At 41.5% G+C, this 21,143-nt stretch overlaps 1 protein-coding gene and 2 long non-coding RNA genes across 4 annotated transcripts in view; 1 reads left to right on the forward strand and 2 right to left on the reverse strand.

Annotated features, from left to right (window-relative positions):
* The window catches only part of LOC140943775 (uncharacterized), a 29,688-nt gene extending 25,442 nt beyond the window's left edge, over nucleotides 1-4,246 (forward strand). The window contains exons 2-4 of one of the 2 annotated variants that reach the window (XR_012166632.1): nucleotides 1,463-1,706; nucleotides 2,605-2,658; nucleotides 3,424-4,246. This is a non-coding gene — a long non-coding RNA (uncharacterized lncRNA). The remainder of the gene's footprint in view (nucleotides 1-1,462; nucleotides 1,707-2,604; nucleotides 2,659-3,423) is intronic. The other variant, XR_012166633.1, reaches the window with a different exon arrangement.
* Nucleotides 4,247-6,928: 2,682 nt separating this feature from the next.
* Nucleotides 6,929-16,088, reverse strand: LOC140944329 (ubiquitin carboxyl-terminal hydrolase 34-like). Its single transcript, XM_073393492.1, has 9 exons — nucleotides 16,068-16,088; nucleotides 15,807-15,912; nucleotides 15,571-15,675; nucleotides 15,031-15,155; nucleotides 13,196-13,319; nucleotides 12,066-12,151; nucleotides 10,333-10,389; nucleotides 8,201-8,335; nucleotides 6,929-7,590 (listed from the first exon to the last, which is right to left on the reverse strand). Exons 1-9 carry the CDS (start codon nucleotides 16,086-16,088, stop codon nucleotides 7,117-7,119), a joined length of 1,233 nt encoding a protein of 410 aa, XP_073249593.1. The 3' UTR covers nucleotides 6,929-7,116.
* A 3,062-nt stretch (nucleotides 16,089-19,150) lies between these two features.
* The window catches only part of LOC140942699 (uncharacterized), a 3,763-nt gene continuing 1,770 nt past the window's right edge, over nucleotides 19,151-21,143 (reverse strand). The window contains exons 3-5 of the long non-coding RNA XR_012166562.1: nucleotides 20,770-20,853; nucleotides 19,788-19,894; nucleotides 19,151-19,179 (exon numbers count right to left, since the gene is read on the reverse strand). This is a non-coding gene — a long non-coding RNA (uncharacterized lncRNA). The remainder of the gene's footprint in view (nucleotides 19,180-19,787; nucleotides 19,895-20,769; nucleotides 20,854-21,143) is intronic.

The raw sequence follows: 21,143 nt of genomic DNA on the forward strand, positions 1-21,143 counted from the left end.
CCAGCTTTTGTCACGCTACTGATTCTGCCTTATTTGAGACAACCAAAAGTTAGTAATTCAATATTGACCACGCCAATAGTACAGTGATTCATGTCTGTATCTTTCTGGACCTCGAAAAGACTATGAAAAGGCTGTCCACCATGCCTTACTGCTATTACTGCTATTTAAATCGATTATGACGGTATAACTGGCCCCAAAGGAGAGTGGCTAATGTCATACCTTAGTCGTCGTGCCTACATAATTTTGTGTTGTAGTGAATGACCGTAAGTTGGGTGAGACATTGGTATGAAGTGGTGTACCCCAGAGGACCATTTTAGGTCCCTTATTATTTTCACTGCACATTCATGACTTTTCGGATTTCGACTCGTTCAGCTTGGCTGACAATGATATCAACTGAATGAGCGGCTTAATTTTGGTCTGAACAAGATCTATGTTTGGCTTGAAGGTATCAAGCTCACCTCCGAGAAATCCGTCCTCAGGGTGGATTTGAATTAAGAAATCCAAATCCGGATTTTTTGGATTTCCCTTTTTGTCGTTCGATTGGGAAATCCGAAAAAGGATTTGCAAAACTGTTCTCGTGAATAGCGGTCTTCTTTTTACTAATTATGCGTGTGCATGCAAGACCGCTTTTCCTAAGGACAGTTTTTCAAATCCTTTTTCGGATTTCCCAATCGAACGGTAAAAAGGAAAATCCTTAAACAAATATTTCAGCGTTGAAATCCGTTTTCGGATTTCGCGTTCGATTGCAAATCCGAAATCCGGATTTTAAAATATAAATCCAGATTTCCCAATCGAACGCACCCTAAGTATAGAATTATTCACCAGTCGAAGAGAAATTTCGTATTTCCAAGCAACCATGTAATGTTTTATTTATGATATAAACACCAATGAAATACTAAACCATTTCACTTTAATAGCTTTTTCTGTGAAAGGCGCGATTTATTATATAGCCCGATAGCATCGGTGATCTTTTCATATGTGAAAATAACATGTTCTCGCGCGAAAGCTCACCTGGTACTTCATTGGTGTTTATACTTAAATAAAAGGTATTTATGAACTCTATTTTCGGACATAAGAGTGACCTTAAGATACACCTTTTCTGCCTACAGGTACGGGTAAGCGAACATGCTTGCCAAGGACTTAGAAAAGGAAACCATTATTTCCCAGACGTCATAGTGACATCATTCTACCCGGTACCCTACCCGTTTCTTCGGGGTAAGAGGCAATCTACGGGCTACGCGTACGGGTAAATTATTCGTACCATGGGTTCCTGTCGTACCCGTACTCGGAAAAGGTGTATCGTAAGGACTCCAACACGATAACATGGCCTCCAGGCCAACACGTTGAGGATATTATATCGATAACGAGAGACACAAATCTCTCTTGACACTTAAAAACTAGAGATAACAACTAATATAAGTGAAAAGCTGAAAAAGCCAACAATTTTCTTTTTCTTTTTCAGCTGAGATTCAAGTTCATCTTCGCAACAGAACACCTGGTAAACCGGAAGAACGATATAGTCGATGGATTCCAAACGACTCTTGACGATCACTTTTTTGTGGTTGATTGTTTGCTGTGATCTTTTAGACCCAGCTCGGGGATATGAGCGACCAGGTCTTACGAGAAGACGAACGCCGACAAAAAAACCTACAAAAAAACCTAAAAAGCAGAAGGCAAGGGGACATGAATTCCTTGCAATGTTATTGGTAAGTATGTACCAGGTGTAACGGCTTACCCTTTTAGATATAATTTTCACAGAAAAGTTACCCTTTCGCACTGATTTAGACTTCTGCAAATGCACTGCCTCGTAAATACGAATAAATCACTAATCCAGAAAGTTTTCTTGACATTTTCGCAGCCACAAAATGCGTCCGTTGGCCCTTTTCGTTCCCTTTACAAACTGAAAAGACATATTTGCCTTCCCTTCCATAAACTTCAACTGGTGAAATCTGAAATCCCTACCATATTATATATCAGGGGCATGTAGACGACGCAGTCATATATTATCATGTAGAAAACATAAATGGTAACAGAGTCCGCTAATAAGTGATTTATGGCCACATACAATTCTCTAGTAAAGAACAAATAATACGGAGTATAAGGTATTGGAAAACTTTCTACTCTCCCTCCCCACTTTGTACCTCTCAGTTAAACCAAGATTTTGCCCTAAGAGAGAACGTAGTGTTGACATTAGGTTAGGGGAGGGGTAGTGTCAGGGGCAGTGTCCCTGAATCGTATAAGTTCAGCCCACCCACCCCTCTCTTAACACAAGAATTAGTCCAAAGCGAGAATTTAGTTTAAAGTTTGAGTAAGGGGAGGGGTAGGTTGGCAATGTCTTTGAATCGCATGGAGCGTTTTTACTTGAAATCACGGCGGCTATGTTGGTGATCCACTTTTTTGTTACAATAAATTTGCATAGATGACGGCCTCGCGAGTGCACGCGCTCTACAGCATACCGAACCATACAATAGGCTTTTGCATGATGGCGTCATTTTATTACTATGACCAGAATCCTTCAGCGTTTTGCTTTCTTCTGCAAATTAGGACACGTGGAAATGTATTGTTTTACCTACTAAACTTTGTTCTTATTTTTTTTTCTGACAGCAAAAGTTGGCGGCTAAAATGACTGAAAATGCCACTCAGAATCCCATGCAATCGGTAAGTAGCATGCTCGCGGACGACTAGTGTTTACTTTACTGCAGACTGAAAAGCGACGCTTGCAAGACAGCTTCGCTAAACATGTCGCTGAAACCAATTTCGCATAAATTATTCCTGGCAATTCTCAATAACTGCCACTCAGAGATGATGCTTCCAATGCCTTTTGTCAGGCAGCCAATCAGAGCATTTTACTAGAACAAAACAGCAGGATACTACTTAACGGTATTCATTATGGGGTCTTTACGCAGACTTCCCTTCACCGTGTAAAGAAAACAGATTATAAAGTTTATGAAAATGGACGCCATCTTGGACTTTAGAGACAATTCCGACTAAAAATAATAACATTGGATGATTAAGAATTTTTTTTATGCCAGAGGTTTAGTTTATTTTATAGCTATATACTTTGCTACTTTCGGGGATAGTTTATAGGTTTTTTCTGCTCAAAAGGGAGAATAAACAAACAGACAAAAAAAAGTAAAATGTCTTGACCGCGTTTTAGTAAGACGTCATATCTCAGTAACCATAGCAACCATCTGGCACCAAATTCTGCCAAATGTCTAGGAAGATAGAATAAAAGTCTGCTAAAGAGAAAAGTTCCTCCCTAATGTTGTTTTGGAAAAAAAATCTTGGAAACCTCCCCTTCTCCATCCCCCAACTTCCTAGTCCAAAACAAAATTTCCCTCTGCCGCAACCGCCTATTGGCACTAGAAACATTGTTCTGCCCTCACTTATTTATTCGCTATTTTTTTCCTTTTCTTTGGGTAGAAAACAAATGGGACACGGAGTAACCCTCGCAGGAGCCTTCGGAAGACAACGCGTAGCCTTGAATGAACTTTCGCAAGATGAACATTAAGAACTTATCACAATGTTGATCGCTTCGTTTATTATCGAAACCTTTATAAAAGCCCACGTTCGATATATCAAAATTCTAAGACCACTCCGAGGCTTTCTGGTCATATTTCTAGATTTGGTTTGGTTTTCTTTGTACTCAATAACAAAAGTCTCTTTTGGGAATTGCGAGACAATTGCAATTTTGACCCTCAAGCCTCGGAGTCATGTTAGAACTTTAATATATCGAACACAGGCTACTATGACGTTACTATAAGACCATACTAGGATTTGCAGTCACTTCGTACGTTTAGTTATCGGGGACGAAAGCTGTATTCGATTGTTTGAAAAGAAAATATCGCCTTGTGTAAGGTAATGAAAATTCCAGAATACCGCATATTTTTGCTTTTGGAATCCAGAATCCTAGACTTTGAAATCCAGCTAAGGATTAGAATCAAGAATCCCAAGTTCCAGTGATTAGAAATCCGGACTCCAGTGCCTGAAATCCAGAATTCACATCGTGAATTTGCAATCCACAGTGCGGGATCTAGAATCTAAGGCTGTCTTAGATTTCCTTACATGGGGTAAAAAACAGTTTTGTTTTCAGTTCAGGAACAAAGGAACGGTATAAATTTAGCTGCGTGCGTCGCCCTGTGCATATAGCCCGACTCATTAGCAATGCTACACCAACACTAATGAGTTGAGTGGACGCAGCCATAGCATCTTATGAAAACTGCTCGGAGCTGTTTTCGTTAATTCCACGCACGCTATTGGAAAAAGTGTAAGTTAAAAACGTCCTTTCATTTTTTTTTTTTAATAATAAGGTTTTTACAGAGTTTTGATTGACTTGATTGGACTAGAGTTCTTAAGGCCACTGTATATACCTTCCTTCCGATAATCGGTTGTTTATGCGCCATGGAGATTAAACTTGATTTGCTTCTGTTTTTTTGTAGACCGGGAACAATGCTCTATTAATGCGCAGTTTCTCCCTGTGTTTGCGGCAAAGTATATAAAAAAAGTTGTAATTAGAATTATTGTTCCTTAATAAAAACTCTTCCTGATGTGGTTTCTTTATGTGCTTAACAGGTATTTTTTATTTAGGTAGGTATTTTATTTTTCAAGGTATCTATAGGTACAATTCTTGTTTTTCTTTTTGGGAAATTTGTTAACAATTATTTATCAGCGAGATAGTAACTTTTCGAATGGCCTGTACAGTGGCCTTAAATAAAATATTAAAAACAAACAAACAATAATTCGAACGCAATGATTGAATGATAGAATAAATATTGAACTCCGATCAGCAAAACATAGCAATTTTTCATTAAGGAGCTTAGGGCCTGTTTACATGGAGGTGGGGGACCCCAGGTAAGTGTGGTAACCCACCTGTCCACATAATCCCTCATTTTAATTTGATCACGTTTACATGATAGGTGGGGTGACCCGCCCCATGTCACTTCACCTATCTGGGGTCCCCCACGTCCATGCAAACAGGCCCTTAGGACCGGTTCGCCTTTCAGACTCCGCACTTCACATTAGCCGAATCAAATTCAGTGAATTATGTTCACGTGCAGTGCGGAATCTGAATCAATTCGAAACAGCTAATTGAAATTGCATCGGCCCAGACGTTCATAACGCCTGACTCAGCCGGGACTAACGCATGTGGACCAGCGTTGATTCAGACGCCGAACTTCAAATGAGCCGAATTATATGCATAAAGTTTTATAACACAGATTACCGAAACCCGCCATTTTCCCCTCTTTAAGTTTAGTTCAACTGGGATAAAGATCGACATGAAGGTGGGGGACCCCAGGTAGGTGAGGTAACCCGCTTAGGTGGGGTAACCCAATTGTCCACATAATAAAATGAGAAATTATATGGACAGACAGGTTACCCTGCCCCCCCCCCCCCTCTCCCCCCCGAACCCCCATGTAAACAGGCCATTAGTAGCAAACCGGAGTCACCGTAGAAATGGACTATAAGCAATTGACGCCACTGCCAAATGACGATATTTTGCTCACCGTCGCCCAATAATCGCTGTTCTTTATTATTGCCAGCACTGTCCAGTGTTACACGGGGAACTTTGCAACTTTTTTGTTTTTTGCGACATTGTTTCGAATTGTTACAACAATTGCCTTAAAAATCGTCGTTGCAATCGTTTCTTGCAATACAGTGTAAGCTCTCGTAAGCGGACACTTTCGGGACGCGGAAAAGGTGTTCGTACCTGGACCTGGCCGCTTACGAGAATGTAAAAATACAGGGTTTGTAGAGGAGTTGAGAAAAACGGACTTTTGTAAAGGTGGCCGTAAGTGGAGCTGTTTGCTTACCAGAGTGTCAGTTACGAGAGCTTCCACGGTAATACGTTGTTATCTGCAGAATGCACCAACGGCAACATTAATGAACAATTACCATAAAAATTTACTTCTACATCATCCAAATTTATTATCTCTGTTTCTTTTCCGAACAAATCCACACGACTGCTATATAATTTTAAATGCACTGAAAGAGCTTTCAACGAGGAAGTTAATGTAAGACCTTTTTTCTCAGTGATAAATAACAAGACCAATATTGTTTTTTTCTCAAGAATAAAATATTTACCAAGATGAAACGGTGAAATTTGCAATTATATCGCCTGACTCCAAGGGGGAATGTGTTACCCACGTGACATTACATCACCTATTTCTAATTCTCAGGTTGTTACTCGCGTTACGGTGGGCATTTACAATGCACATCTTCATGGTTATATTTCTGATTTGACGGTGGCCTCTACGCACAATGGTATCATCTACTTTCAAGGTAAGTATTATCTTAAAGCAGTTTATTTTTCGCAAAGTCAGACAAGGCGGTGAAAGCGCTTTTCTCTTGTAGATTTGCAAAATTGTGAACGTACAATGTAACTTGCAATCTTTCCAAATATAGGGATACAAAGTCCATAAAATACACCTCCCTACATACTCCCATTTTTTAAAAAAGCCGAAATTAGAAACCCGTACTTGATGGACAGGCTTTAAGTTGAAAGAAAAGACTTAGTAAGTCTTGAAGACTGGAAGACCCAGACTGGAGTTCTGATTGTCCATGTCGGAGAACGCATCAACCGGGAAAAGGAAACCACTCCCACCCGGCTTGTCTGCCTTCCCTGTTTAGTCTTGTATGTTTAGTTACCGGGGCTTGCATTGTCACCGGCAGGAAGCTATGAAAGGTGAAAAGGTGCATGGTTGTTTTAACTCTCCAAAAACCTCCTTTCACTGCATAATGTAAATTTTAGCCCAGTGGAAGGGAATGAAGCAAAGTACAAGGCAGGCTTTTTCACGGGTATAAAAACGTCAACACCACGATTCAAATCAAATCGTTTTTGGATTGTTGTCCAACCGGTTCCCAACGTTTCTGGGGTACAGTTCATTTCCATTTATTATTCCAAATACACAAGTTCTCGGAAACAAAAAAAAACACGAAAACTTCTTGGCTTTTCCCGCTGTGCACTGGAAACTAAAACGCTGCAAAAGCAGTCCACAAAAACACTCAAAGATTCCCGTAGCTTAGGACTCATCTGGCAGCAAACAGACTCCTAAGGCCAAAGTGTCTTTTACAACAGTACTTCAATGAATGCCAGACTGTTCCTCTCATGTTTGTTACCTATACAGGGATTTTGGTGATGGCGCTTTGAATAGCTTTAACTAGCGAGTCCACACAATCAGTTGGCGGCCTTGAGCCCCAAATCGATCCACTCTTTGGGGATTGTTTTTTGGAGCTACTCTGGACTTTCTCCCTTTTCCGACCAGCAACCTTGTCATCATCCTTGCTAGGTCCTGGTACATCAGACGATGCGGATGCTCCTTTAGAACTTGTTTGTTCTTCGCCTTCTAACGTTCTCCTTCGCTTTTTTACCGGCTCCGCCTCTCCACCTGTCTTCTTGTCCTCGGACTCTTCGTTTTTCTGCTGTTGCTCAGTCTCGCTCGCAGCGCGCGTGGCCTTTGCATTTTCTTGTTTTTTGTTTTGATACCTGCGACAGACTGACAGAAGTGCATCAAGACTCGGCTGTAGTAGTGGGCTGATGTCGGACTTCTGCGGCGCCCGAACAGAGAACAGTAGAGACATTGCTCGGAGTTCCTGCGAAATTTTTTTGCTGTTAGGAACGTCTCTATAGTAATAATGAAAAACACCTCCTGTTGTGTGAAAGTACTGCTCATTAGGTTTTGTTTGACAGAGCACGCTGAAGTATGGAAGGCAGCGTGGCCGAGTGTTTAGAGCGCTGGACTTGCAATTCGGAGGCACCGAGTTCAAGTCCCGCTTCAACCGCTAACTGGATTTGTTCACGGTAGTCCCGAGTTCAAATCCTCGGCCGCGTTTGTAATTAGCCAGCTGGTTTGCCTCCGGCCAGTTGGGATTCTTAACCCTGCTAAGTTTTATTTTGGATTATTTGTTTAAGGCATTTGCTCGGCCCCACTAGAATTAGCGCTATAAATAGTGCCGAGGCTAAATAACGGAACTATTATTACTATTATTATTATTATTATATTGAGTTTCAATCATAGACACAGCCATAAAAGCAATTTAAGTACTGAGTAAGGGATAAGTAGTGCACAGAAGTAGATGTACCAGCGCTCTAACCGACTGATCTACGAGGCAGGCCAATAGCGCTATCCAGATTAAGAGGCCAGATTGAGAGCATTTAGGCACTGAAGTTTCAGGTTAAAACCAATCTATCCGAACAACTTACCGCAGTAAGTCTCTTGGCTATAACACACAGATCCGCGTCACTCGCCTTCTCCGCTGCAGGTCTGTCGGCAATTACTGTCGTTACAAGTGTCTTGACTAAGTTAGTCCACTGATTTACCAACACCTGCTTAGACACCTGTGAGGGAGGCAAAAGGAAGGTGAACAACAGGTTTGAAAACTGCAACCTGAACTGACTACTCTTTAGTTAATAAACTTCCTCATGTTTGGGGACCCAAAATTATTATACTGAACAGCAACTTGGTGTGGCTCAAAAAGGGGAAGTGGGTGACAAAGTGCTCCACTGAAACTTAAAAGGTCAGCCCTATGTACTCCTGGATTTTTGTGAGCTAAAGAAAACCTACCACCAGGGTGGTACACCGACGGCATCGAGGAGGGAGTTGGGCCTCCTCCCAGGGCCGACTGTGACCGTTCTTGGGTAAATATGCACAGACCGATATAGGGGAGGGAGTTGGTCTTCCCCTCAGGGTCGGCTGTGACCAATCGTGGGCCTCCCTGAGGCCCCCACTAACCTATATGTACATCCCAGGAGTACAAAATGTCGAGTCTATGGGGGCAAAAGTCTGAAAAGTGTGACGCGAGGAGCACTTCATCCCCATTCCCAATTTTTATTGAAAATACACTACTGACTTCAGAGAAAAATTGTAAGAAGTAACTAAATAGATGTCATATCATTGCCTCGAGTTGAAACTCTTAACTGAAAGGGACATCAACGTGTCGACGCAGAAATTGATTATGACTATAGATAAGTTGCTTACAATAATACTGTCTTTAACTAATCAATAAGTTATATACATAAAATGATTACTACTTGACAACATGGCACTTAATTAAGGTTTCGCAAGTCCTATGTCCACTAAAATAAAATAAAACAAAGTGAAGGGTGGGATGGGAGGGAATTTGAAAAGAAACTTCAAGACATTGTGCCTGGCCGTGAAGAAAAAACAGAGTGACGAAGCACATGGGAATGCAAGTTAAGAGTGCCATGTGATTGGTCAAATAAACAATGAAGAGTTCGTAAAGGTTGCACGTGAAAATCACTGAACATAGGACAAACAAGTGTTGCTCATTAACTAAAATTCATTTTCGTTGATCAATTAATCATGATAAACGAAAGCAGGTAACAGGGTGGAGCAACCTATTCCTGATGCTAAAGTGAAAATGCATTATGCTTACCCTCGGAAAGAAACAGCAAAGGAACGTGTAAATATCCCGCACATTCAGACTTTCCCGTTCATCTAGTAAGATCAGTTCTATGTACTGAATAGACAAGGGGACTCAATCGTACAACAAGAACACTGGACTATCTGTTTATCAGGTTATATTAACAAAGGCTCTAAGAGACTTAAAACGATTTACAATAGACTTTTCACAGAAATGTCTTTTCTCGTTTTGTATTGGATGAACGCGAAAACTTACGCCAGTGTCAAAGCGCTTTGCGAAGGACTTTCGCTCTCTTTGCAGTTTACGTCAAGTATATGTAAACTCTATGAAAAGTGTACAGTTTTACAGGCAAGTTCTCCTTAACAACCCTTCTTCAAAACTGGACGTCAAAATAATTGTCAAGCAAAACTCCAAGTCAACAGTTTGAGTAGTTGAGCAAAATGCTCTGCGTGACATAGAGGTCGGCGCGGGCAAAATTTGTAAATTAACATGTGTATATAAGTCCTTTTTCCCGTGACCACACGTCCAGCATATTGGTGTACAAACAAAGCCAGTGGGAGTGGAACCTTTTTCTTGGCCAAGTGAATGAAAAAGCTCCATTGTAAAGGTAAAAGACTGATTGTTCCCTCATATGCTACATCCAGTTGCATATGAGAGTTGCAAAAAGATTCGAGGTACTGGACCTTATCATAGGACGTCACGTGATTTATGCCCCTCTCCCTCGTCGTCCAAATTATAGGGATTGCAAGATCGTACTCAAAACTTGCAATGACAACTTTAAAGGAGAAAACTGGGTTGGGGAACTCCCTTGCAAGATAAAAAAATGTTTCCGCTGAGGTTCACTGAAGCATGAAAGGTGTTTTCCTGTAACGCAGCTGGTTCTAGCGAACTAAACTTGCAAAGGTCACTTCTCAAACGTCACTTCACGTACTGATCATTCGTTCATCTTACCTCTAAGAATTCCGGCTGCTGACACAGCTGCTTTATACAACTGCTGTATTTTGTATTCTGCAAAGAAAAAGTTGCACCTGTAAGCACTGCACGGCTGTCATTAAGGGTCGGGGGCCGGGTATTTCCCGCAGCTTATATGAACATGACCTCCTGGCTACTTTCATAAGAAACACAGGAAAATAGAGCCAAAAGTAAGCAGCAGGGCTCTCATTTAAGGGCCGGGGTGCCCGGGCCGGGGCCCCGGGCTGGGGCCGATGATTTCTCCCTGCTAATATGAGCATGACCCCGTGGCTACTTTCACAATGGAAACAATGGAAAATAGAGCCAAAAGTAAGCAGCAGGCTCTCATTTAAGGGCCGGGGTCCGGGGCCGATGATTTCTCCCTGCTAATATGAGCATGACCCCGTGGCTACTTTCACAACGGAAACAATGGAAAATAGAACCAAAAGTAAGCAGCAGGGCTGTCAATTAAGGGCCGGGGACCCGGGCCGAAAATTTCTCCCTGCTAATATGAGCATGACCCCATGGCTACTTTCACAATGAAAACAATGGAAAATAGAACCAAAAGTAAGCAGCAGGGCTGTCAATTAAGGGCCGGGGACCCGGGCCGAAAATTTCTCCCTGCTAATATGAGCATGACCCCATGGCTACTTTCACAATCGAAACAATGGAAAATAGAACCAAAAGTAAGCAGCAGGGCTGTCAATTAAGGGCCGGGGACCCGGGCCGAAAATTTCTTCCTGCTAATATGAGAATGACCCCGTGGCTACTTTCACAATGGAACAATGGAAAATAGAACCAAAAGTAAGCAGCAGGGCTGTCAATTAAGGCATTCCTGGAGGCTAAAGTGACTATATCCGATCGCCGTCATTTTTTCTCAGTTCAAAGACGATGGCAATAGGGATCTGCATGCCAAATTTAAGGTCGATATAACAAAAATTAAACGAGATATGAGCGAGAGAATTTTCGTTTCCAAGGCTGTTTTCGCGCGAAAAAGAAGACACCATACTGCGTCCAAAACATGTTTATCTGGCGATCGAACTCCCCATGGACGGACCTGTTGACAGCTTGTTGGAGTAAAGTCGTGTTATTTGATATGTTCATTTCTATCTGGCATGCATTGCAATGGCGGCGGACCGTGCAGTTGATGAGCTCAATGAAGCCTTTAAACAGAGCGGGTTAGTAAATTTCCTTGGTACAGTTTCGTTAGTTTCGGAGATTGTAAGTATTTTTGGTTTGGTTAACGTAATATGTTTGCCAATTAGTTTTCAGACTTGTCCTTTGGGCCTCACGCGTCTCGTTCAAAGATTCACGAGAAAGCAGGATGAAACTGCAGAGCAAGCCAGGAAGCGGTTCTTTCGCCGCATTTTTGGTATTTTATGGGTACGTTTCCTTTGTTGTTTCTATTGTGTGCCATGTAACTTCATGAGAAAGACGTATAATTCCGGGTCCCGGGCCGAAAATTTCTCCCTGCTAATATGAGCATGACCCCGTGGCTACTTTCACAATCGAAACAATGGAAACAATGGAAAATAGAACTTAAAGTAAGCAGCAGGGCTGTAAAAGAAGAGACGGGGTCCCGGGCCGATGATTTCTCGCTGCTAATATGAGCATGAACACGTGGCTACTTATGGATAATTGAACCAAAAGTTCATCCCAGCTTTTGACATGCCCGCCAATTAACGCCATTCCTGCCAAGTAACCATTCATTTAGAACAAAAGACACGACTTACCTCACCAGCCTTCTGGTACACTTCCATCCAGAGCTTGCTAAAGTAAGTGAAGTGAAGCGAAATAGCTTCCACCGCAAGAAGGCAGCCTAAAACACGAACGCAATATGACATGTTTTAAAAAGAGTACTGAACTGAGATGGGCTGGGACAGTTGCGCCCACAATGGGACCTAAACCCGGGTGTGATAAAGAAGATTTTACAACATAAATATAAAAAGTATTCTCCCTAGTGGCCCTCTAAAAACAAAATTGATAATAATAAATTAAAACAGTCGTGATAAAAAGCCTATTAACAAATAGTAATTATAATAAAGGATCTTAAAAATTCTAAACAAGTATTCTCCCTCCCTAGTGGCCCTCTAAAAACAAAATTGATAATAATAAAATTACAACAATCATGATAAAAAGCCTATTTACAAATAGTGATTATAATAAAAGGTTCTTCAAAATTCTATAGATTTAAAAAATTGAGAGATGTAAACACGGAAGTGAATACATTGGTAAAAAAGGGAATCCAATCTACAATGATAATTTAAAAAAGCACGGATTTTTAAAAATCAGAATAACCTTTTAACTTTAAAATTATCCACCATATAGTTTGAGGCGACCTTATTAGCTTCTAATTTATGCGAATAGAAGAAATCAATGGGATTAAGGGTTATCCATCCAATGTAAAAGCTATCAGCGAACAACTGTTAATAATAATTTTGGAGATCGAGAAAGAGTCATCGGTTTCGTCGCAAAGCTCCCTCCGAGACCTGCATAATTTTTCAAATTTGGTTAGCGCCAGTTGGCTATGAAAAACTTGACGGGTGATTTAGGCCAAAGAGAAGCGGAAAATATTTTGAAAGAATTACAATAAGATATGTATCTGCTTCTTGCTGGAAAAGCATACGAGGATAAGTGTAAAACCTTTCTTCTGAAAATGAGTTTTTATTTGCACGAGAATAAAGAATCTTTTTCATATCAAGAGCTCCGCACTTAGCCTCGCAATGAAACAGAGGATTGGCGCAACTGGGAATTGGCTTAATTATTTACGGTGCTAACTACGGGCCATGGCATCAAGAGCCATAATCCCATTATGGCTCTCGATGGCATGTAGTAAGAACAGCCAATTATTTACAGCACTTACTACAAGCTATAACATGATCGGGTACTTTATCCTGATTGAATCCAAACCGAAGAAGTTTATCCACAAACGAATGATAAGGTTGAAAATATTCAGTTACAGCTGCGTCGTAGGACTCCTCGACTCCCTGTTAACACAACATACAACCAATAAAAAAAGGGCATTTCTCGCTTGAAATTAGTGAACTTGCCAAGTGTGAAAGTGATACATTTGTAGCGAGCGAAGTTATACCTTTGCAGGAGCCGCGAATTGTTACAGAGATTTGTCTGGTGGGGAGCACAAACTTACCCTACACCATACAAACGTCTATAAAAATTCGCGACTTCAAAAGTTGAAAACCCGTGGAAGAGTCTATTATTGCGCGACGTTGAGGAAAGCATCTTGATTTGTCAGAGTCGAAGAGATCAATTATCGCAGATCAAGAGACATAATCAAATCAAGATGTTCTGCTCCACCAAGTTCATCTTCGTTACACGTCAACAAATAACTTTCAAACTCGGCAACTCTACTAGTTTGTAAGACACTTTTTGTAGCGGTGTCGAAGGAGTTTCGTCAACTGGTCCATGTAAAAGGTAGAAAAACCCCCGGAAGGGTCTATTATTGTGCGAGATTGAGGAAAGCATCTTGACTTGTCAGAGACGAAGGGATCAATTATCGCAGATTAACAGACAAGATATTTTGCTCCACCAAGTTCAATAATTTATGACACTGATGACAAATAAATGATAATTACCTTAACCCCATTGGGCTTTTCAGAGGTATTGAAGCAAATGATTCAAATAGAAGATAGCAAGTTTAAGAAACCCTACTGGTAGTATAGTAGGGGTTCCGGGGTGTTACGGCCGCATTCCACGTCAATATGTTTAGCGTTTAGTTCTTTGTATAGCTGCACATTCCTTTCACATTCTTTTCAGTTATCGCTATTCATATTCTGTTATATTTCTCTGCCTAACTTTCTTTGTTCTTAGATCATTTTGTAAGTTTCATCGTTTATTCTAATTCATTTCGCTTTAGCGTTCACGGCAACATCATTGCAGTTTTTTTCGTCCAGTCTTATTAGCCATCGTACCTTTTTTCCGTTCAACTTTCTAGTCACACAACGTTTGTAAGTATTTTCGCTTAGTTTCTTTCCGTTTCCTGTATTTTCGTCGTTTCATAGCTGTAATTTGTATTCCTTAGTAATTTGTATTTTTTGTTTCGCTTTTAGCAACCGTAATCGTAATTCGTTATAACTGTAATAAAGACGAGTTGGAACCGTGGACCATTCTTGGATTATTCGCTATAATACGGGGTGTTTGTTGGTGTTGCGGAAACCATTGTTAGTTCGCTTTTGTGATGTAGTCTGGGTATTGCTAAGTGTCTTTCCAATCTTTTGTACCACGTCACAGGTCATTGCACCCGTCCGAGGCACAAAGAAGCTCGTCGGGGTCGCAAGGAAAAGCGGAAGAACTAAGCCAATCAAGCGTGGAAATATCAACAATGTGATTGGTTTATCCTTCCGCGTCTGCCTCCGACTCGACAATCTGGTTTTCACCAGATCATAAGGGACGGAGACATAAGAGAAGTCGGATGAAAACGGAAACGCCCTGATTCTTCCGATTCTGATTCCGTCGAGCTTGTTCTCCTCCGATTACGACTCCATTGGTAGTGAAAACCAGCCCTAACATAACACAAGCTCGAAGTAGCGGTCATCTATGGGACATAAAGCACGTCCTTCCCAACAAGGAATGGAAAAAATCAAGACATCCAGAGCCTACCTTCAGCAATTATAGACAAATCAAAGTTGTCCCAATGCAATTTCATTGAACGCAAAACAAATAATATTTCAAGATCGTTACCTTTGGTGAATCGAGGAACGAAGGATGTAGGAACATGTTAAGTTCAGGTACAGCTGGCCGTGGTACGCTCTTACTGCTCACGATCACCTTAGTGTGTCGACGAGGAAAATATGGACCGAGAAGTCCTGAAATCATGTGGCAACGTTTGATTAATGTACAGCCCTCGTTTGGCTGACTAGCCTGTAAGCCAGCTCTTTATTTGAAAGTCGCTTTCGCAGCTTGCTCGCGCGTGACCTCGCGGTTGCTAGAGGAAAACTCCAGCGTAACCTACGACGCGGTCACGATTTTCAAAACAGAGCTTACTCACAGTCTAGGGTTTTACCCACTTTTTGCCATTGGAACTCACGTTATCTCCACTATCAAATGCAGGAGCTTGGAAATTTTGCGTGATTGGTAATTCTTGGGGTTGAACGCGTAGTTAAGATATAAAGAGCGTGAGTAATTAAGTTTCTAACAACAGCGCAAAGGCTCGCAATCGGAACTCAACGTAAATCAACTCAGACGAAATAAACGTCTCCTTTTTGGAGTAAGGACACCGACCTGGAGGAGACGTTTTGTTCCAGTGCTGATGGGAGCCATGGATGATAGGAATAATCGCTTCTGAGAAGTCGTTCGGGTACAGGATCAACATGGCGTTCAGTACCTCTGCCAAAGAAACAAAATCATTGCTTTCTTGTCAACACCATCGTGGGATAAAGACAAAATATTCCAGTGTTCATAACTGTGCACGCAATTAAGCGAGTTTATAAGATGCCAACGACACATTAGGTGCTCACCTAGGCAAGACTGTCTCACTTCCTTAGGAGTATAAGAGTTCAACAAAGAAAGAGTTTTGTGCCACATCCAATCTCTCTGTCCAGGTTGAAAGGCTATTGCGGACATCTGAAATACAACAAACAGACACAGATAAATCGTAAACAATATAGAAAATGCACACTGAACGAAACATCGAAGTTTTCTAGCGCTAGCATTTAGCTTTGATAAGAGAACAGCATTTGCTTGCTCTCTTAGGACACTTTCCATTTGTCAGAACTAACCGGCCTGACCATTCCAGTCATAATGAGAATTTCATTTTAATCAAAACTATCCAGCCAGATCAGTCAAGTGCTTTAAATAGCATGCACGAAGGGGCTGGTGTTTCAACAAAAACTATTGGAAAAAAGCGCAGGCTAACCAGTCGGCGGTATTGGTGGAGTTAGAGACAGCTGTTGGGGAGAAGAGCGTAGCCTGTGTAGTTAGTAGAATAAGCGGGGGGGATGCTGTTGCTTTTTGGCGACGGAGAAGTTTGGTAAGAAAAAAAAAGAATTGATAAAGGTGCACTAGAGCCAAAGGCCCAAACGGCAGGATAGCATCCCGGATTCCTTAGAATGAAACATGCCCAGGAGTATTGCTACTCCCCCCTTGGACAGGATGCTAGTCCATCGCAGGGTTACCCCCCAGCAGTATGTCGCCGGTACACATTTATACACCTGGGTGAAGGGAGTCAAAGTGGACTAAAGTTCCTTGTCTAAGGAAACAACGCGACGGACGAGGCTTGAACCCGGACCTCCAGATCCGGAGTTCGAGGTGTTAACCGCTTGGCCACACATGCCTCCACAAGAAGTTTGGGAGCTAGTGAAACTGAATTCGAGATTTTCCCTCGTGGCATAACAATCCCACCAGCTTCGCTGGCTAGGCAGAGGGACATAATTTAAGAGTTTACCTTGTTTGAAAAAAATAACAACAACAACAAAAAAAAAACAAACAAACAAACGAAAACGCACTTGTAGCTTGATACACGCGGCATGTATACTGTAAAGTAAACCATACCTTGTTTAACTATAGTACCTGGTCTGTTGCTATGCGGCCGGGAGCACACCAGCAAGTTATGTAATATCATAAGCACTTCTGTCAGGTCTCCCGTTACGTGACAGGCCGTGGCCTCGTGGTACATCATGTGAAGGGTGGTGAATGCCTGTTTGATAATAAACACTTAATGACTGGCCTCCCGCGTCGGGAAACAAAATTAACTGTTTCCCTCGGGACCAGTCAGTCAGTAATTTCTTATATAGCTGGAAATTCATTACACCTCACTGTAACGGCGGTCGTCGGTCAACATTCTCGCACTCCTACATTTTCCTACATTTCCTAGATTTTGCAATGTTGGCCGCTAAGAGATTTTGGCCGGAAAGAGTTTCTTTGTTAGATGTCATATGACCTCGAAGTAACCAATGACAGCGCGCGCTGTTGGGAAAACAGTTTCCGGCTATATAACAGTACGGAATGATGTTACGGTAACTAAGAAATACTCTTCCAATGTAAAGACATTCTGCGATCTAAAGATGGAAGAAAGAATCTTAACTTCCACCTGACTTTGCCATGTACTAGTAAGTGCAAAAATACCGGTTAAATGTCTAACGACTGTCAAACTAATACAATAAACCTGCATAATTATCTGCCTCTTGGTTTGAAATTTTTAGGAGAAAAATGTTTTTGTGGCTTTTGCTTCTGAAGCAAGATTTTGTAGGCACTACAAGGGAACCAAAAAAACGGTTACTAGCTGTACAATCACTCTGTTCATGCCGTTGCGCATATCCAGTGATCGAATTTCACCCCTGGTTTAAAATCTGTTCTCTTTTACAGTCAACTCGTTCTAAAACGGACACCTTTGGGATCGGCACTATGTTCCGTCTTAGAAAGATGTCAGAGAGTCAACAAAGGGACTCTTTACATTAAGGGGGGGGGGGGGGGGGGGAGCAGATAGGTGGGGTAACCCGCCTGGGCATTCAATCCCTCATATGGTCACCCCAACTATCATGCGAACGTGATCAAATCAAAATGAGCGATTATATGGACAGGCCGGTTATCTAACCTACCTGGGCTCCAACACCTCCATGTAAACAGGCCCTAAAAGGAGCAAGAAAGTCAGGGGCCAACTCTAAGTGTCCATTTTAGGGAGGTGTTCGTTACGAGAGAGTTGACTGAATCTCAACAGAGTCGAAATATATAAGATAATGTATTTATACCTTATAAGCGTTGCCCACGGTGCGCCAGGGTCCAGTACGCTCTGATACAGTGCAATGGTGTCTTTTCTGAAGGCCGCCTCAAACGCTTCTTCTTCTTTAGTTTTCTCCCTCGACGGGTCACACGTCACACCAGCAAATAAACGCAGGAGAGCAAACAGCTCTTCCACTGCCTGTAAAGGGAAAAATATAAAACATTTAAAATTCCTTCCGAAGATTGAGTTGATCAAGTGTTTAAGAAAACAACAAAAGAACTTTGAATCATCTCCACACTTTCACATGGCAGTATTTAGTTAGTATGTAGTTCTAACTTATGAGGCTGCGGGAAGAAGTCCTATGTGCGACCATTCAAATGAAACCTCTTTATCAGTACTTTCACATATGGCGTTTTTTTACTATGTTGTAAAAAAAGAAAAAAATATGACTTATTACTTCTAATAACTTCTAACTTTTCACACTTAAAGGTAACTTCTCACATTTAACTCTGAGTCTGTGGATGAAATCCACGAGTGAGACCATCCGAACGAAACCTCTTTGGTAGTTTTGGCATTACTTTTGCATGGTTGTGTTTGTTTCTCAGCGTTTTACAAAATGAAATTTGAATTTGTTTTAAATTTTGGGAAAGAAATGGTCCACCCTTTAGGTCCCAAGAATGATCAACATCAAATCACAGGGGCGGGGGGGGGGGGGGAGGGGAGGGAGACTCCGATATAAAAGGGGCAAGGATGCTCGTAGAAAAGTTTGAAGTAAAACCAGAAAGGAGGCCAATCTGGGCGTGGCCCTTTATGTCTAAATATAATGGCGTTTTGTCCAGTGCGCCCTACAGAACTGAGGAAGTGAGACCAAAATCCGAAATTTACTCCCCTAAGCGAGACGACGAGCATCCCCGCCCCTTTCATATGGGTGATATGGCTTCCCCATCCCCACCCCCCCCCTAACCCGGCATCAAATTTCTTCTAACGATATCAATACCTGTGGGTACTGGTTCATGCGAGTGGTGAGATTCTCAAAAGCCCACTTCATGGTGGAATCAGTGGAGAGCTGGCGTGTGAACGAAGGAGAGTGCTCACAGCACAACCGCAGTAGACCATAATAAGCAGGTAGAACATTCCTGATAAACGTCAGTACTTCAGGTTCGTCACTAGAGCTGAAAAAATAAAACACAGTGAACAAAATAGTTAGAATGTAATGGTGGTGTTGAGATGAATGCAGATTCAGTTAAAGGGTTGCATGAGCGAAAACAAGGGTCAAATTAATGGAAAACGTATAACAACACAAATGCAACCAAAGTAAAAGTCCACAAATCGACTAGTTCATAAAACTTTACTAACGATAAACGCAAACCAATCGATCGCAAACATGAATTTTCCGTCTACACAGTAGGAGAGTACTATTTCGGTTGGACCAAACTGATCCAGTCGCAATACACAGGACCACACTTGTAACTCTTGGATATCTAAATTTAATTAATTTTTCCATGTTTCAAATGAACAGGTTAAAAAGTCGGTAACAACTTAAAGAAAGCAAATTCCATCTACATTGTAAAGACCCGTTGATCCGCAAAGCAAGAAAAAAAAATCGACATGAAAAAAGTTTTGTGCTGAAAGTTGTTTTAAACCTCTCCACGCCATTATTATGTGCCGGCAGGTTTTGCTAGACAAACTATGACTAGGAATTTTGAAGGACCCAACACGAGTAACATAAACAAAGCACTTGAACAATGGATACACAGAATTAATTAAGAGGGCAACTCACAGAATGTAGTTGAGCGGAATGTTGGTGGCAACGTGGTTATTTTCCGTAATAAAGTCGATATTTTCCTCACAGCCAATGCAAGCGTGAAACCAAAAGATCAACAGGGCCTAAAAAAAGAAAAATAATAATGCCTTACAATTTAACCCACAACTTCAAATGGCTATTCGTGGGCATTAAGCAGAGGTGATCTATTTGGGAAAAAATTAGCCACACCAGTAAGCAGAAACAGTAGGTTTACTGAGATATCGTCGCGTGTTTAGCAAGTATAAACATTCAACTTGTACAACTTAGTTTTCTACTCCTTTTCTTTAAAATGACAGCCTGACAAGAAATAGCCTTCATATAGTAAATTTGTAGTGTGATTGCTAAACTGAATAATAACAAATTTTACTTAAAACAAATAATAAAGAGAAGATTAAGGGACCGTTACGGTTTTGTTAATACCGCAATTTGCTAGAACAGAAAGAAAACAATTCAACACTCGTAAATGTACATGGAGAATTGGCACAAGCTTTGATACAACGGCTTCTCAGATCCCTTGGTAGACTATCTAAAAGTCCTTGTTTCCTGGTTGGAAGTACCTGTTTGGCGCGAAATACACCGGTCGAAAACCCTACCGGTGACGTCATGACAGTTGACCAATAGGACGGTGTGTGATATTTCACGTCGCTTCCGACACAGCATATGTCAATCACTTTTTTAACTTATAATATGATTCAGATTCATTCACGCGAAACAAGTCGACCTCGAGACTTCGTCGCTCGCTCGGTCGCAGCGCAACCTCATGCATTGAAGCTCGCTTTGTAGCAAGTCTAATCCCTAGGGTACACAAACGTTGTTTGTGATTGGCTGATAAATGGGTAAGGCAACCAGTAGCATATAAGTACTTCCACTCTTTTCCCAAATGAACCCAGAAAGTGCCTAAGCCTCCATACCTACAAACTGTGTCGCAGCAGCTTAATCGCATTATGGAATTACTAACCTGTTTGTTTGGATGTACAGCGATGTTTGGCTCTGACATGAGCGGGTGAAACAAACGCCATAACTCTGCACAATAAGGCGTGAACTAAAGACAACAGTAACAAGGAATCAAGTTCAAACTAAAATGAACGTTCATCCAATGTAATTACTTTATTCTATTAATACATGAATTACACGTTTCTATTGCTCATAGCTGACTCATGAAAACTTCGCCAAGGTCAACCTTCGCCCCTTCCTCTCTCTTTCCCTATCTTTCTCTTGCCATTGTGCCAAAATTCGTAGTACTGATGTTGGCAGTTCGCTCGCGCTTCCAGCGCGAAACGTTTTGCTAACCACGTGCCCTTATTAGATCTTACTAGAAACCTGTAGTAAAGA

The sequence above is a fragment of the Porites lutea genome, chromosome 7 (genome assembly GCF_958299795.1).
Source record: "Porites lutea chromosome 7, jaPorLute2.1, whole genome shotgun sequence".
NCBI classification, from domain to species: Eukaryota; Metazoa; Cnidaria; class Anthozoa; order Scleractinia; family Poritidae; genus Porites; species Porites lutea.

Excerpts from the sequence above, each read along its gene's own strand:
- LOC140944329 (XM_073393492.1), bottom strand. The coding sequence starts at position 16,088 with ATGACTGGAATGGTCAGGCCG. Across the intron at positions 15,676-15,806 it reads AGTGAGACAGTCTTGCCTAG|AGGTACTGAACGCCATGTTG; the intron begins GTGAGCACCTAA and ends TTTCTTTGGCAG. Across the intron at positions 15,156-15,570 it reads GAACAAAACGTCTCCTCCAG|GACTTCTCGGTCCATATTTT; the intron begins GTCGGTGTCCTT and ends ACATGATTTCAG.